The sequence below is a fragment of the Miscanthus floridulus genome, chromosome 5, assembly GCF_019320115.1.
Source record: "Miscanthus floridulus cultivar M001 chromosome 5, ASM1932011v1, whole genome shotgun sequence".
Lineage (NCBI taxonomy): Eukaryota > Viridiplantae > Streptophyta > Magnoliopsida > Poales > Poaceae > Miscanthus > Miscanthus floridulus.
The window spans coordinates 119,915,649-119,932,193 of record NC_089584.1 but is presented as its reverse complement, the minus strand read 5'-3'; the positions used below and the strand labels follow the sequence as shown (position 1 = coordinate 119,932,193).

At 42.5% G+C, this 16,545-nt stretch overlaps 3 protein-coding genes and 1 pseudogene across 5 annotated transcripts; 2 read left to right on the top strand and 2 right to left on the bottom strand.

Moving 5' to 3' along the window:
- Positions 1-817: 817 nt before the first annotated feature.
- Positions 818-3,358, bottom strand: LOC136450600 (uncharacterized). Its single transcript, XM_066451118.1, has 3 exons — positions 3,164-3,358; positions 1,519-1,646; positions 818-1,411 (listed from the first exon to the last, which is right to left on the bottom strand). Exons 1-3 carry the CDS (start codon positions 3,225-3,227, stop codon positions 1,292-1,294), a joined length of 312 nt encoding a protein of 103 aa, XP_066307215.1. The 5' UTR covers positions 3,228-3,358; the 3' UTR covers positions 818-1,291.
- A 411-nt stretch (positions 3,359-3,769) lies between these two features.
- On the bottom strand, positions 3,770-9,391 carry LOC136450599 (glycerophosphodiester phosphodiesterase GDPD6-like). Of its 3 annotated transcripts, none has more exons than XM_066451116.1 (8): positions 9,066-9,391; positions 7,616-7,794; positions 7,186-7,256; positions 6,548-6,622; positions 5,776-5,885; positions 5,121-5,339; positions 4,805-4,960; positions 3,770-4,132 (listed from the first exon to the last, which is right to left on the bottom strand). In XM_066451116.1, exons 2-8 carry the CDS (start codon positions 7,711-7,713, stop codon positions 3,896-3,898), a joined length of 966 nt encoding a protein of 321 aa, XP_066307213.1. In that variant the 5' UTR covers positions 7,714-7,794; positions 9,066-9,391; the 3' UTR covers positions 3,770-3,895. The 3 variants fall into 3 exon arrangements, with proteins under 3 accessions (XP_066307213.1, XP_066307212.1, XP_066307211.1); XM_066451115.1 differs by having other exon boundaries at positions 7,186-7,369; positions 9,066-9,387; XM_066451114.1 differs by lacking the exon at positions 9,066-9,391 and having other exon boundaries at positions 7,186-7,369; positions 7,616-8,783.
- Positions 9,392-9,762: 371 nt separating this feature from the next.
- Positions 9,763-13,096, top strand: LOC136453293 (uncharacterized). The gene is made up of 2 exons (XM_066453868.1): positions 9,763-10,251; positions 12,866-13,096. The coding sequence occupies exon 1, from the start codon at positions 9,833-9,835 to the stop codon at positions 10,244-10,246; it is 414 nt and encodes a 137-aa protein (XP_066309965.1). The 5' UTR covers positions 9,763-9,832; the 3' UTR covers positions 10,247-10,251; positions 12,866-13,096.
- LOC136453294 (uncharacterized) lies at positions 10,268-13,096 on the top strand (annotated as a pseudogene).
- Positions 13,097-16,545: the final 3,449 nt, after the last annotated feature.

Sequence of the window (16,545 nt, the reverse complement as noted above, 5' to 3'; positions counted from 1 at the left end):
GTGACCGTACGGACGACTGACTAGTCGACTCGACTACCCGCCACCAGCTCTCCAATGTGGTGAGCAAATTACTCACTCGGTTCAAAAAAAAAAAAAAATTCCTTTTAGGTGTCATTATAAATCTCAAATAACTAGATACATATAAAAATATTTTAATACTTATATAATGTATAGAACGAATCACAAAATATATCTTCATAATACCTCATCTAGAAATACAAATGATGATAATATTTTTTTATAAATCGAGTCAAAATCTAAAAAGTTTGACTTAGTCCTAACCTAAATAACCATTTTTTCTATATCTCAAGTGTCTGATTTTTTCTGTTGTTGTTCGGTATGTAATTTTATCATTGTTTGGTTATAGAAAAAAAATACTTCGTATCATTTATGAGTTGTCCTTTTAATTATAAAAAAAATCTGAATTATACTCTATACCAATTAAAGAATTTGTATACAGCATGTGCCTAATGGATTGTCATAGATCTATGACCCTATAAGAATGAGTTCTCGAGAGGGCGCAAGACAACAATAACGATGAGGGAAGGTAGAAGATAGATAAATTATATTGAAATTACGAGGACTTACTGTTGGGAAGACTGATAATGGAGCAATCGTCGGACCCTCACGTGATCCAACTACTCTGATTCTTTCCAGGTTGACCTTCATCAACTGTTGCATCCTTGCATGCACCGATGCCACAGATAGGTCTCCCATGCACGTTATTCTTCTCGATCGTTAAGGGCACTCTAAGAGTTGTGCACTCGCTCAAGCACGGCCGCCATGCCATGCCTATGTTGCCGTCGTAGGCACCCGTGTCCACTTAGCCACCACCGGAGCCACACCTCGTTGCACAGTGCTTGCCCATGTCATGTCGGTGGCTGGCGCACCGTGGCCCTAGGTTTGCGACACTAGCGCACGTGTTGTTGTGGTCATTGTGCCCACACACAGCTTCACCCGTGCAGCCACACTCATGCCACCGACAACGCAATAAATTATTCTCCTGTTGTAAGAGATGTTTTGCTAGTCAATGCAAAATCAGCAAATAAGTTATTTCAAATAAGCCTCTATGCCAAGGTTGATTTTGTTGTTCCGTGAAATTTTGGGTGATAAGCCATGCATCATCCAGGGGCGCCAACTAGTCCAGCTCGACCTGGTACCACTCCACGGATCCAACCTCTCCGTCGATCTCGAGCACGCACACGGACCTAATGAGGTACGAGACGGCGGCGTCGACCGTGTCGAACTTGGCGAGGTCCGGGGGCAGAGCGTCCCCAGGCCAGTTCTCCAGTCAGGCCTTGAGCCTTTCCTCCAGCTCCTCCCTGGACACGAACTCCTCGTCCATGCCGGGCTCCATCAGCACGTACGTGTCCGACTGGATGTCCGCTCGTCTCCTCCGTGCAGCACAAACCTTCCCAACAAAATGATGATCGTGTCCGGTTGGTTATTATTAGGTACAGAAGTAATACGGGAGTATGACAAAATATTTCCTTTCTATTTCCGTGGCAAGACTTGGACCTGGTTTCCGTGGCCTTGAATTCTCGGTGGTCGCTTCAACGAGGCCGCGCAAAAGCTCGCGGCACCACCCACGAACGCCTTCTTCTGCGAGCGCCGGCGGCGGGGCAGCAGCACTGACGCCCTCCTGCCTGCATTTGAGGAGACAAGTCAGGTGCGGTTACTGAGAAACGTTGAAGCGGTAAGCACTGTTTGACTACTGGTGGAAAAGCGTTCCTTCCATATGCAGGACTTTCCCACCATGTGATCTAGAAAGTTGCTCGGTTTTTTCTCCCTCATCAAGGGTTTGTCCAATTCAAAAGTGGAAATCCGTTTGGAGTGCCAGGTGTGGATTTCGTTGGGGATCATGGCAAAACCCCTTTTCCATTGTGGGATCATGGGACTTAAGCTGCAGTCCGCGTCTAGTGAATGCAAGTCATAGATTACCTACTCCGGTTAACAACTGCAGGGCGAGACTGGGGTTCTTTCTTGCCAACTTTGTAAGTCCTTGTCAAAAAGGTTGCGCACGCAATCAGTCATTCAGTCAAATTCGAAAGAAACTATTCGATGATGATGAAATCGTAGCCGGCTCTTGCCATGCTACAATATACATATTCCTTGAAAATCATCTAAGACTTCTAGCAGTGTGTTTAGTTACACAAATATGAATAATTATGATCACGCTGACTATATGACTTGTTCAAGATGCCGGTTAAAAAACTCTGCAAAATCTCTTACCAAAGCCGTCACAATCTTAGGCCATATTTAGAACGAAAGAATAGAAAACAAGGGAATGATATGAAACCATGAATAAAATAGGGATGGGCGGAGAAAATGAAAAATATAGGAAAGCCACAGAGAGTGGTGTTCGGAACTATGGTTACCTAATATCAATCAAACAAAAAACAAATTCAACCCATCCGTTTGTTCTTATCCGCACCTCTGCCTTCTCTCCTATCGTTATCCATTCACTGCTCACCCGTCCCTCTCTCGTTCTTCCAAAACTCCATCGCGGCACACCCTCTCCGCCGTTCTTGGAGGACTCTGTCGTGGCCGGCCGGTGTCTTCCTTCAGCACATGTTCTTCTTTCTGCATCAAGGTGCTGCACGGCATCATGTTCTCCTCCACAGACCACAGGTGACAGGTCTTCGGCCAGAAGGCGACGAGAGGGTGAGTCGTCTCAGCAGCGGCGGTGTATATCGAGAGCATGGGGGCTTGAGTGCCGACGGGTTAGTTCCAATTGTATCTTCCAGCCTATCGTGCCTTGATCTCACCACCATTTTATATCTCTCGCACACACGTTACTCGAGCTTCTGCGAAAATGTTCTGATTGAAGCATTTTGTGAAGCAACACGGCCCTGTCCGCTTCGCTGAAAAGTCAGGCTGACGAGTACTGTTCGCTGACTTGTTACGAGAGAAAAACACTATATCACGATAAGCCAGAAAGTCCGAAGGAACGGTAGACGTCATCGAAACGCTGGAATCATATACTGTATTCCTCTAAAATTCCTTTGAGAATCCTTCATTGCTGCCTCCAGTCTGTTAGTTAAACTAGTGTGTTATGGCAATTGGCATGTTGGGCACTTGGCCCTGGGACTGATGAACCAACAAACAGAGCCATGGTGTGCACCATAACAGAGGATAAGAGTGATCGGAAAACTGACATTACCACTGATGAGCAGTCCACCGGTGGAGCCGCACTCCCGGGCTACAGCCGCCGCCGCCGTTTCCATTCTGCCTTCTCTAGGTTGTGTCGCCTTAAAATTCTTCTTATCCCTTCAATGGCGTTGTGTGGCCTTAAAATCTTCGTTATCCCTTCAATGGCTCCCACACCTGAAGCTTTTCAGAGCCCTCCTGTGGGTTATATCCTCCTCTACACTGCGATTGGTGACAAGAGCGTTTATCTAGAGGGACGACTGGTTCCTTCTCAGTGAGGACAAATAGGGACATGCCACATTGCCGAATTGCCACGGTACCGCTGAAGGTCGAACCACTAATTTCCAGTCGCATTTCAACACTCTGGCAATGGCAAGTACAATTGTAGGTCAACTGTGCAATCACTAATATCCAGTTCCGAGACCAATTCAACATTTCAACTTGTATCAAATATAATGATATGATACGAAAACACACCAGCTTGCCCATCCTGGGAACCATGCTAAGGTTTCTATCGTGAGCTAGCCATCACAATACCTTCCCAAAAACTATTATTCCCACTCTAGAAATTTGTCCCATGGATTAAGGGCTTTAATGGAGAGTATGACTCGTGCTAACAAATCGCTACCAAAAACAACTCGTTTATTCAACCTTGCAAGGTCACAGTCACGGTGCACCGAGATGAATGGATCGTTTAGTCTTGCATTAACAAAAGTACAAACCATTTTCAGCAACATTGTAGTGGTCAGAGAGCTTCATATGCTGAGATCATTTGACTAATTTTTACTAGGAGGCTATTTGCAGTTTCATCCTTTGGGTGCGGGGACGTCAATTCTTGGTACCGGTGAAGGGTTCCAGTGAAATCTGTAAACAGTCCGTCAACCCCCACAGTGTTTATCCAAAAATCGTATTCACTGTAGGGATCTTGATGAAAGTTGAAGTGCAGGAATTGGTTCTCATTCCTGTACGTGTATGGATGTACCTGCACAACAATAGAATGCAGTTTAACATGCTTCGGTGGAACAAGTGAACAGTGAGATAAAACAAGCGTAAAAATTGTGGCCTGTAGCAGTGTGACAATTTGATCCACATGTTCTTTTTGCAACAAAAAGTTTGCACCATAATGCATAACCAAACACGAGCTTAATGAGCTAATTTGAGTAATTCAACCAAAGTGTTACTGAAGCAGACTGCTTATTATCAGGGAGCTCTTATCCATTTTTTGAAGAAAGGAAGGCAGTCCTTCCAGTTCAACGCATAGGACACGGTGAGGATCAGGACACAGCTGTAAGTAGTCTTCCCAAAAGAAAGTAGAGATGTGAGTTGTCAATGCAGGTGTTGTCAGCTAGGTGGTAGAGTTCCAACCCAATGCACTCAGTGATTGGCCATAGTTTTAGTCAATGCACTTATGCACGTGACACCAAAATTACAAGAGAGCCATGATGTTTTATAGGATCCTTCTGGAGTTCTGGTTATCCGAAGTGTCCAGATGCATTTAGACAGAAAAAACATTGAAGATAGCAGTTAACATAGGGAAGGTGGTCCAATTAGTATAGGTTACTTTACAATAATCCATGTAAAGTATGAACTTTAGATAATTACAATAAATACAAACAATTGAGATAATTACAATGAATACAAACAAATGCCATACCTGGAGATTATAAGCATGTGCCCGTGCAACAAGATCACTAGGTGGCATCAAGTAGTTTCCTGAAGCTGGAACAATAGTATCTTTCCACGGACCAAGGCCGACAACATATTTACTAATGTATGCAAGGTAATCATCTGAAGTGATTTCCCAGTATGACTGCAAATGCGAAATGAAATAAGTAATATCCAAAGGCATGTTCCACTGAGTTGCACTAAACAAGCCCTAAAATCTCAGGGGTTGATTTCTGTTATCCAGACTGTTTTTCTTTCATAGCATTGGAACAAATGGGTGACAGATTGTTACAAAACATTAGTACCTGGTTCATGTCTTGTGTTCTCACTGTGATACCATCAATCAAAAACACCTTCGGAGAGTCAATCAAATCCGATACATGTACAATGGAGGTGGGAGCAAAGGATTGTATAAACAATGGCTGCTTCAGCCAATTCTCTGACATATATTGACCTTTGTATCCATATTTAAGCAAGGTATCCACAAATTTGTCCTCAAACTTCTTTCCATCAGCCCACTTGACCTGGTGAAAGTAATACAAACTCATTTGACACATCATAAATGAGAAATTAGCCCCTTACATTGTCAAAAAAAAATGACAGTTTGGCACTATCCAGCTCATCGTAGTCAAGGGTATCAATGCTAACTACTTTTAGGAAAAGCATATCATCTGCAGCATCGATGTCACAACCCATGTGCCAGAAGAAGGAAACATAGTAGCAATTTAATTACATTTGTGACAAAAAGAAAACTTTATAAACTACCATCTTCAGTCCTGTTCGTTTGGTAGACAACAGTTACTTTCATAAGCTCAGCAGCCAGCTGCTGATATCATCATTGTACAGAAAGTTTATATATACTATCTAAATAGATTGTTTTTTTGGTGGCAGTGACATAACTATAGAATACCACGAATCAAAATAAAGTGCATATTTCGTCTTGAGAACTGGGGGACCTACATGCTTGTTGATAAAAACTGGATCTTTAATCTCTGGATATATGCCGACAGTTCTGTCTGCATCTAGGGCAATTGAAATGAATTCTTCAAATGTGATGATTGAAAACATACCTGAATGACAAGATCACAAGAAAATAATAGATTGCTATCATTAATCCCCAATCACAATCTTCCATGCGAGTTAATGCAAATGTGTTCTTAGGCCAAGTAAAGTAAAAAACAAAATAATATAGCTGTACTAGTTCTAAATAAACAAAGGTTTCGTAAAGGAAATGGAATACCTGCTTTGGTGAAGAGAAATAACTATGTTAAATCAACAAATAAGAATCCTAGATTGTATCAGATAATGGGAAGAAATGTTATTGAGAAAAGAACCAATGAACCACATCCTATACATTTCTGAGTAATTAAAACAACAAAATTCCTATGATTTCCTAGAATATTGCTGCACTAATAAATAACTGCAAAGGGTATGTTGTTTACAGTGCATGGAAACTTATCAGAATATTCCCTCAGGAGAAAAATCCGAATATTTTGGCTGGCGAGTGATGAAACTAATTATTTCCAGCTAATCGCCAAGTTTATAGCAGTTACAGTAAGAAGCAAATAAACTGGCAGCAGCAGGTCATTTCAGCAAATGCACATGCATGTGACAAGAATCAATTCAAGGCTCTTTAGAGTTGGAGCACATCAGCATGGTCATAGAAGAGGAAGTATGGCATGAAACAATTATGACAAGTTGACAACAAAATCCATGCGAAGGATATCCATACCATTGTATTGTTGATCTCTGAACGAGTATCTCTGCTTCACTTTAAGTGTTTTAAGTTCCTCCAGTGTGAAGTCCACTGCAAACCAACACTTTGACATTAGTTTAAATAATCAAGAACACATAAGCTTAGAGCGGTGCCTGGGGGCATCCCTTGGGACACACAGATCCGGGTTCGAGCCCCCATGGGCGCTCCCCGTGGTTCTGCATTAAAAAAAGGTCCCTAGTTGTGCAAACTATTTTTAGCAGCAGGCGCAGGATGTGCCTCCTGGGCAGGCAGCCTTCACTCTTCAGGATCTTTTCTAGACGCAGGAGTGGTTTGCATCTACCTAACATCAAAGCTGTTGGGCGGTCTTTCCCCAGAGATCTAGTTTTTTTTTTTCCTTTCCAAAAGCTTACAAGTTTGTCATTCTCATTTTGCCCCTCCACATAACATGAAGTTGAAACTGTCAATATATTATATGTAAATAGTGTTCCAGTATACATGAGCATGTAATAAATTCCTGAATTAGAGTCAAGAAAACGCAGCAGGGATGCACTGTTATTTACTTGTTGCTTAACTATATTTCATGTAGCAGATATGTAAATTAACGGTAATAACAAAAGGAGTGAAGAAATCAGGGTTGGTTGTAAGATACAAACCTACAAACCATCCAGTAACATTAAACCACTCCACTTCATAGGTTCTTCTTCGATTTGCAAATTCCTTACGCCTGGCAACATCAGTTGTATCGTCCAGTGTTACGTCATGAAAACAAATCAAGGCCCCATCTTTGCTAGCAAGGATGTCAGACTCTATAAAATCTGCCCCTTCTTCAATAGCTCTCTACAATAGGATTTCTTTTGGTTAAATGTGATTTTCCAATTTAGAATACCTTATTGTCCACATGCTAGAAAAATTATAAACTTGTGATATGTGAATTCAATAGTCCTTTGCATTAATCGATATCTGATAATCTGAAAGCTAGCATTTAGGTGCATCAGCTTCACAAAAACATCTTATTCCCTTGGCAAGATAGAAATATAGAATTCTGCTACAGATCAATAGTGCTCGCAATTTTCTGAGCAGTACCAGGTATGCAGCAGCTGTTTCCTCGGGAATTTCCCCATTTGAGCCACGATGAGCAATGTTATATGGTCGAAACGTCTGTATGGGTTTCTTCTCTTCATTCTTCGTCTTACTCGGTAGAGGAAAGAGAGGCCTAGCAAATGCCAAATGTAATAGTAGCAGAAGAAAAAGAGGTGCACAATCTGCCAGGGACATCGATGCAGATAAATTAGAGATAAGTATACTATTAGCTACAACATAGATTAAGGCCATATGCAATCCAGAAACATTAGTCATGGTTCAAATACGCATTGCATCAGGGATGTCAATTTCTTTTCTCAAACATGCAGTAGAACTGCATGCCATTGTATTAATAATTAAAACAGCCCGATTACATGCCATCTCCATGGCTTGGGATTAGTTTTTTTTTTGTTGTTGTAGGATTTCCACCCTAGAACATATGATCAAGGCTGTCAAATGAAGATACATTAAGACAAATGTGGCATCAGGTGCACATTAAGATTCTATCATGGAGATCTTTTAAGATATTCATGTTGCAGCAACATGGATAGAATATGCAAGAATGTCAATTATATGGAGAGAACCACGATATAAAATACAGAAGAAAGAATAAATCTAGCTGCCACTGCCTTTGTTTTGTACTTCTTCTGCACGTGGATGCAAGGATACGCATGTTTGTGCTTTGGAACCTTAGTCAATGTCAGATTCCTTTGCAGTTCAAAAAGAAAGAAAGAAAATCCTCTCCCCTCCATTAATTTTGGAGTTTTCTTTCTTTTTGTATCTGTCATGCTCCTCCATCCATAGTTTACTAGGGGTTACAAGTTACAACTCTCAAGATCAAGTCTTCAAATATCGTTGGAGTATTGATTCAAAATGGAACATGCCAACTCATCTAGGATTTCTACATAGGCAGGATATGAAATCAGAACAACTGAACAAGTCTGAACACATCAGAGTATATGTTCATCAGTAGTGTGAAACTAGGTAGTATCATTATCTAATTAGCACAACCAACCCAGCAATTTCGTTATTAAACAACCTAGAAGGTGCTAAATTCACGCTTTACCCATTCATCCAGACATATCCACCTCAGAAAGGCATACCAGATACAGACCGGAATAGCAACAGATAGGCAACTCAGAGCAAGCTCATTCCACATCACACTCGCACCCTGCAAAAGTACCCTTCACTGCCTTATTCGGTATCACGAACCAACAAAAACCATGCCAGATCATTCACAAAATGGCCATTCCACAGTTAGCTCAGCGCAAATGCAGATGCAGCCCCCGCCTTACAATTATAAGGCGATCGCGCAAGGATAAAAACAAGCACGCGGAATGAACTGCTGAAATTTGCATACACACGCTAGGTTTATCAGATCGGTGGGCACTGCGCCGAGCGAGCATTCAGAAATCAGGATGGCCGACGAATCGAGGGGAAGAGGGTCACTTACAGAGAGAAGGGCGCATGGTGCAGCGGTGCTCCCTCGGTCTTTACCCCTGTTGCCCACGCTCTTCTTGCTCCACTCTCCTGGAGTCCCCCTCCCGTCTCCCCACTGTATATGGGAGCGAGCGAGCGAGCTTGCTATGCTCCGGTTTCAGCGGGGCAGAAGACGAAACGGCGCGCGGCACCTCGCTCCGTGGGTCCGTGCTGAGCGCCTCTGCTCTCTCCTCGCTCCCACAACCCCGCTTTTTCTTTCGGTCACGCCATCGCTTCTTCATCATCGTTCCCCTTGACGGAACGGAAGACACAATCCAACCAAATCAATGGCCGCCCCAACCAATGAGATTGACGTACGGTTACGAGCTACAACCACCCTACCCTGGCTACAACATCACGCTGCTCCGATAGGGCCCACCCGTCTGCCACTCCTCGAAGGTGGAGTAGACGCGTACGTTTAGACGTTTCCGGCGCCGTTGACGGAATATTCTGGGAATAAATACTCTACGGAGTATATCGCTGCCGAGCGTGGGGACGGCTCCTGGGCTCCCGTGCCGGCCTGCCTTTCTGCTGGAATTTGATCGGCATGGGCTGGGCCAGCTCGACACGCCCCGACCCGGCAATGGTCGCGTAGCTTTTGCCGTTTGGTGCGGCCCACGTTCTCGCCCAACAGAAACCCGAGCCCATCGCCATTTCCAGCGTCTTGTCTTGTCTCGCTGTATCGGCCGATCTCCCCATCCCTCTCTCCTCTTCGTGGATTTCACCACCGAACTGACCCCGATGGCCTCCGCCGCCTCGTCGGCCGCCGGCGCTGGCAAATCGCTGTTCCAGGGGCTCCGCAGGTTCCTCAAGAAGCCGTGGGAGATCACGGGCCCCTGCGCCTCGCCCGAGTACCGCAGCGCGCTGCCTGACGCGCTCGAGTACCGCGTCAAGTGCCCGGCCACCGTGCGCGACGACCGCGACAAGGCCATCGTGCCCACATCCGATCCAGAGACAGTCTACGACATCAAGTACTTCACCCGCGACAGCCGCCGGAACCGCCCGCCCGTGCGGCGCACCCTGCTCCGCAAGCCCGAACTCGAGCGCTACATGGCCACCAAGCAGTTCGACCCCACCAAGGACTTCCCCGTGCCATACGTCAACACCACCGTCGAGGAGGACGACAACACGGTCGGCGGTGGCTACCAGAATTGACTCAGGTGAGATGTGGTGTCTCCTCTTAGATCTGAGGTCGCAGCTAGGGTTTCATACTTTGCGATTTGATATATTCGGGCTGAAAAACGAGGTATTGCTGGCTTGCCACAAAACTTGAAGCAGTTATCCGGACATGGTTGAATTTGACTGTGCTTGATGCCTATGTCGTGTATGTTACGTGCATTAGCTAATTGAATAGGCTTGCAATGTAAGACAAGGTATCATTTCATCAGAATCAAACACACCACATAATTTGACATGACGAAGGCAGTAGTATTTTTCTTTGACAGAGGTAATACCCTGCTTTTATAGAAAGCATTTAAAGGTCTGATACCCAAGGCATTAGTAATTAAATGATCATATCTTTATAGTCTGCATTATTGTCTCATGGAGGGATGTTTCTGTGTTCTTGTTTGCTATTTGGTATATGTCCATGTTTATTAAGGCGGTAAGTCAAGCCGCGGCAACCTGCCCATTTGAGTACACTAGGCGTTTAGGGCGCGCGGTGAGGCAACGCCATACAGACATCTTAATATATAATGCCATTAAAATTCAGAAGCAAATCATACCTTAATATTGCCAATTCTTAGCATAATACCATAATAAGTAGTGCTACTATAGTGCTAGCGCCCAACACAAAGTAGCAAAATAGCAAATCTGAAATATGAAATCTCTCAATAGCAATAGATTAGTCTCTAATGACATAATATAACTTAATGAGTAGTGCTACTAGTGCAAAACAGACCACAATCACAAGCTCTGAGCACCTAGCAGTCAAACACATGAAGGCAGAGCAGTTTACATCCACCCAGAAACAAAAGCAGCAGTGCAGACTGCAGACGGCAGAGCATATCCAAGTAAAGAGCAGAGGCGCACATCCAAGAGGAGGGAAGCCCAAGAGAGAGGAAGAGATGCATATGTACCTGTCTCGCGACCTTGTGACGCTGGGCTGAAGAAGACAGGAACCAGCAGAGAAGGGGAAGGAGCCATGAATCAATCAGCAGAGAAGAGGGAGGACCAGAGGAGGCACCAATCAGGGTCGCAAATCAGTGGAGTAGAGGAAGGGAGGCTCGAATTGTCAGAGAGAGGCGTTAAGATGGAGCAGAAGAGGTGGAGCGGCAAGATTCTAGTGGCGCACCGCCAAGAACCAGGTGTGCGCCCTCTTCCGTTTCCCCGTCCCTGTCAATTGGCGTGTGGAGAGAAGATGGGTTATGGCCTTGTGGAACCTGTGGGCGCACGACTCTAGTTGGTCTCCTTTGCACGCAAATCTCCCATGTCTGCGCCCATTTTTTCATGTGCGCAGCTCCTCTCTCGTGCCCGCACCAAATCCCCTGCGCCCAAGCTCGTGCAGCGTCCGCATCAGGTCGCTTGTGCCTTAAACAGCACCAAATTGTGCCTAGGCGATGGCTTTTGTCGCAAGGCAGAGGCCATACCCCTATTGGTCGTGGCGAGGCCGATGCCCAACCTCGAAACTATACTGGACGCCTAGGTGATGACTTTATGTCAGTTGGTTAATGCTTAAAATGTAATTTCTGCAGGTGTAGGGTTTCACTACTCACTTTACTGTGTCATTCTCTGAGAAACTCTATTATTGTGACTTATATTTGGGTTTGAGATTTGAGACTGGTTAATATACACAAGCTAGATAACAGGTTTCAAATGTTAGAACTTTAGCAATTTATCTTTCAAATTAAGTAAACCGGAATGGGATAAAGTGGATTTGGAATCCATGCAGATTGTGGGCACAAGAAGTGGGCATGACAAAAATGGGATATGAACTTTACACAATCCTCCCATCTGGAATCCTGCTGCTTGCAGGGAGGCTACTGAATTTATGCTGTTTAGTGAGATCAATGAAGCTTAGGTGGATAGCCGTGTTTCACTCTGCTTGGAAATTGTACATTTCACATTAGCTAACAGATTATTTTACAAAAAAAAAAAACACCCCATAAGTCACATTGGTTTTGGGATCCCACCACCACCTCTATGTTTTGCTGCAAAAATCAGCCCACCACACATGCTCTATGCCGAATCCTCAACATGGAGCCATTAATGTAGTCTCTATGAAAGTTGAATACTTATAAAAGTACAAACCTAACATTTTTTAAACTTAGACCAAATGAATCACACATGAAAAACTTAAGCCTGGCCAAACTGATTTTTTGCTATATGCAAAATTTCTCCGCCGCAATATCATAAGTAAGCCTAATCCAAGTATTGGAACAAACTTGACTTGGTGCATGACTTGTAGTGGCTCCATGTGTAGTGGGGTGGGCATTTACAATAAATATTTTTATGCGGTGGTATCTCAAAATCCAAGTAACATATGGGTGGGTTTGCATTTTGCCTTTATGTTTATGTCTGTTGTTTGGTGATTTTGCTGCCTCACTTTCAAAATGTTCGGGTCTCTGGCGTTTGCCATGCTTTTCATGCCACTGCATTATCTCATTTGCTTTCATGCAATATATTGTGATTTTTTCAATGCTCGTCATTTTAGATTTGGGCCTTCAACTATAACTAGCTCCAGACTTGAAGTGGAAGTCATATCTAATTATTGCCCCCATGTATGTGGTTACATTGCAGGAAAGCTTGCTGATTTGATGCTCGTTAATTTGTCAGGCATCCTTTTCTTGGACTCCATCAGAAGCTGCACTATTTTCATTCCAGCTATGAAATATCCCTTTTTCTTTTGTTCCAAGTGGAAGTTTTCTGGTTGTAAAAGATGACGGTGGCAATAATATGGCACTTGTGGAGCTCACGGGATGCACATATCTTGTAACTTGTATTCTAAAACTGTCTACCTGATACCAATCTTACTGTTTAATGGAAAACTTAAGGTTTCTATTCCAATGTGTATATCATCTCCAATTAGTCAGTAACTTGTGCTGATTTGACAAAAGAGCAAAAAGTACTTCCGTTTGTACTTTATGTGCATGGCTTGTGATCTCATGCCTGTATGTAGCGAGTCTTGGCATGAGAATTGGGAAGTCAATTATAGGACGTGCTCGTGTGTATGGTCTCATGGATGGAGCGGTACGCGCTGGGGTACACGTACATCGATATGATTATATGATACCTCTGGAGTGTTTGCATGTGATCTCTTGGTTGGACCTTATCATGGTCGAGTCGATGGATCTAGGCAACTCGGCTTGTCTTTTTTTTCTCTAAAAAAAAGAAAGACCAGTTTGGATGGCTACAAAGAGGCGCTAATTGCAGGGCAATTTTTTTTATCGACACACATTTTAGACATTAGCCTATTATGTGGGCAATGGTGCAAATTCGAGCTAATTTTAACCAGCTAATTATTAGATCATCTAAACAGGTCCTAAGTAGGCTTATCTTTGCCTAAAGCTATATTATCTTATCCTGTTCGCTTGGCTTATAAACCATATTTTTTTAGCCATCGAACAGTATTTTTCTCTTGGGCCGGCGGTTGCTATGTCTGCAAAAGGAGGCTAGTGAGTAGTACTCCCTCCGCCCGCAAAAGAATACAATTCTGGAACAGTGTCATGGTTTAGTACTTCAAGTTTAACCAATTATAGTTAAAAAAATATAAATGTTTATAATATCAAATAAACATCATTAGGTTAATTACGAAATATATTTTTATAATAAATTAATTTGGAGTTATAAATGTGAATACTATTTACTAGAAATATGGTCAAACGTGAAGCACTCTAACTAGCACGTATACTCGGCCTGTTCGCTGGTTGATTTCTGAACTAATTTGGACTGACTGAAACCAACTTTCATGGACAACAGAGAGGTAGTATGTTGCTATATGCCGCTGATTTTGGTCGTGATGACTGATGAGGTACTCCCTCCGTCCAGAATGCTTGAAGGACTAGAACCGGTTACCAAGGTTAAAGGTAAAAAACTCTTATATCCCTATAAAACAATCATCACAGCCGTTGATAATTTGAAATGACATGCACATTTATTGTTCTGCCTCCGTTGCAGGCCACAGCTCATCACGGCTCCAGCATCCAACACGAGACTTTTTCATTTTTCTAGGCCTTGTTTAGATGCTATTCAAATTCCAAGTTTTTTCACTTTTTCTTCATCACATCAATTTTTAGCTGCTTGTATGGAGTATTAAATATAGGTAAAAAAATAACTAATTGCACAGTTTAGTTCGAAATCACGAGATGAATCTTTTGAGCCTAGTTAGTCCACGATTGGACAATATTTGTCAAATAAGACGAAAGTGCTACTATTCATCAGGTTGAAATTTTTTCGCAATCTAAACGAGGCCGAACATTCAGGCTTGTGGACGTAAAGTGATGGTCGACAGATGATTGATGGGCTAGTGTGGGGCCTACGTTTTAGACTATTAGACTGTTCATCTGGCCGTGCCCTAAACTATCATAAATTTTTAGTTAAAATAATATTTTTCTCTCACAGACTAACTAGCCATACTTCTTCACGAACCAGCAACAATACGAATCAGATTGACATCCAGCATTCTGGGACAAATTTTGAGCGCCACGACGTCTAATATTCTGCGACGGAGGAAATACGAGATACGACTGCGCATTCATATCATAGGTCACACATTCATAAACGATTAAAGTTCTCTATGATTTGATTGTTACGCATAAACTTTATTGCTCCTCAAACTTAATTTAGTTCTCCAAAAGTGTACTATACAAAAAGAAGATTTTTCGTCATATCAAATTTGCGATACATGTATGGAGTACTAAATGTAGACGAAATCAAAAATTAATTGCACAATTTGCTTTAACTTTGCGAGACGAATCTTTTGAGCCTAATTAATCAATGTTTGAATAATAATTCATAAATACAAACAAAAATACTACAGTGGATAATCGTGCACTATACATGCCGAACTAAACGCACCCTTATAAACACAAACTTGACTGACAAGTGGATGACCATAGCGAACTCGCAACCAGTTCCTATGTGGTATACCTCTCTGTAGTTGAGAGTCATTGGCATGTGGGCCTGGTTATGCCAGTGACTCGCTACAGTGACGAACTGCACATTGGGCTCACTCAACAAACTCATGTTCCTCGCTGCACATGAGACTCAGGCCTCGTTTGGTTTCTAAAATTTCTGTTACATTGAATGTTTGGACATATGAATGGAGTATTAAATATAGATTAATTATAAAATTAATTACACAACTTGCGACTAATTTACGAGACGAATCTTTTAAGCCTAATTAGTTCATGATTTAACAACGTAGTGCTACAGTAAATGTATGCTAATGATGGATTAATTTGGCTTAAAAATTCGTCTCGTAAATTAGCCTTCATCTATGTAATTGGTTTTATAATTAATCTATATTTAATACTCCTTATTAATATCTAAATATTCGATGTGACATAAATTTTAGCAGCAACTAAAGAACCAAACCCCTCCTCGCTCGGCGACCTCATGTTGATCTGCACTAGTAATACAGTACTATGGTAGTTGGTACAAAATTTCCACGGGCACCGAAATGACTCCATCAATGACTTCCCCCATGCCATACATTGGCATCAACGTCGAGACGGATGACAACATGGTTGGCTGTGGCCTGTGGGCCGGTGGCTACCAGAATGGAGCCAGGTGAGATGCTGCAGCAACTAGGGTTTCAAATCCTCGGTAGAATTTGGTGCAAAATATCATCATGCGTGCATATCCAATTCAATCTTCTTTTGAGTCAAATCAATACTTTCTTCTTTGTTGTACTAATAGAAGTTAAGGTCTGCTTGCTGCAGCTGCAATAACTCTTAAGCACAGAAGTATTAAGGATCAGTTTGGTAGAGCTCTCTTTTCTAATTCTTGAACTTCACTTCTTGATTCTCCGGTGGACTGATTCTGATGGGGGAGCAAATTATGGAGCGAGTGAGAATAAATTCTGCAGTGATTCTAGTGGCGATTGAATGTGGAGTAGTTAGAAGCGATAGAGAGCGGGTTTATTTAGCTCCCAGCTCATAATCTAAATGGAGAAGTGATTATCAGCTCGAATCTTAACGTGATGCTCCTTAGGTAGTTTGGTGTTTTAGATTTTACTAGACTTCAACTACTACTACTTCCTTCTGCCACAAAAACATGCATGCCACGTGACAAACAACCGTGCATCTAGGCTACGCGTGTGCTAGTGTAATACTCCCTCCATCCACAAAAAAAAATTGCTTTTCAAAAAATCAAACAGTTTGTACTTTGACTAAGATTATATAAAAAATATTAGCATTAATGATATATTATTAGTATCATTAGAATATATTTTCATAATAAATTTATTTAGAGACATAAATGACAATAATATATTACTATACACTTGGTCAAAC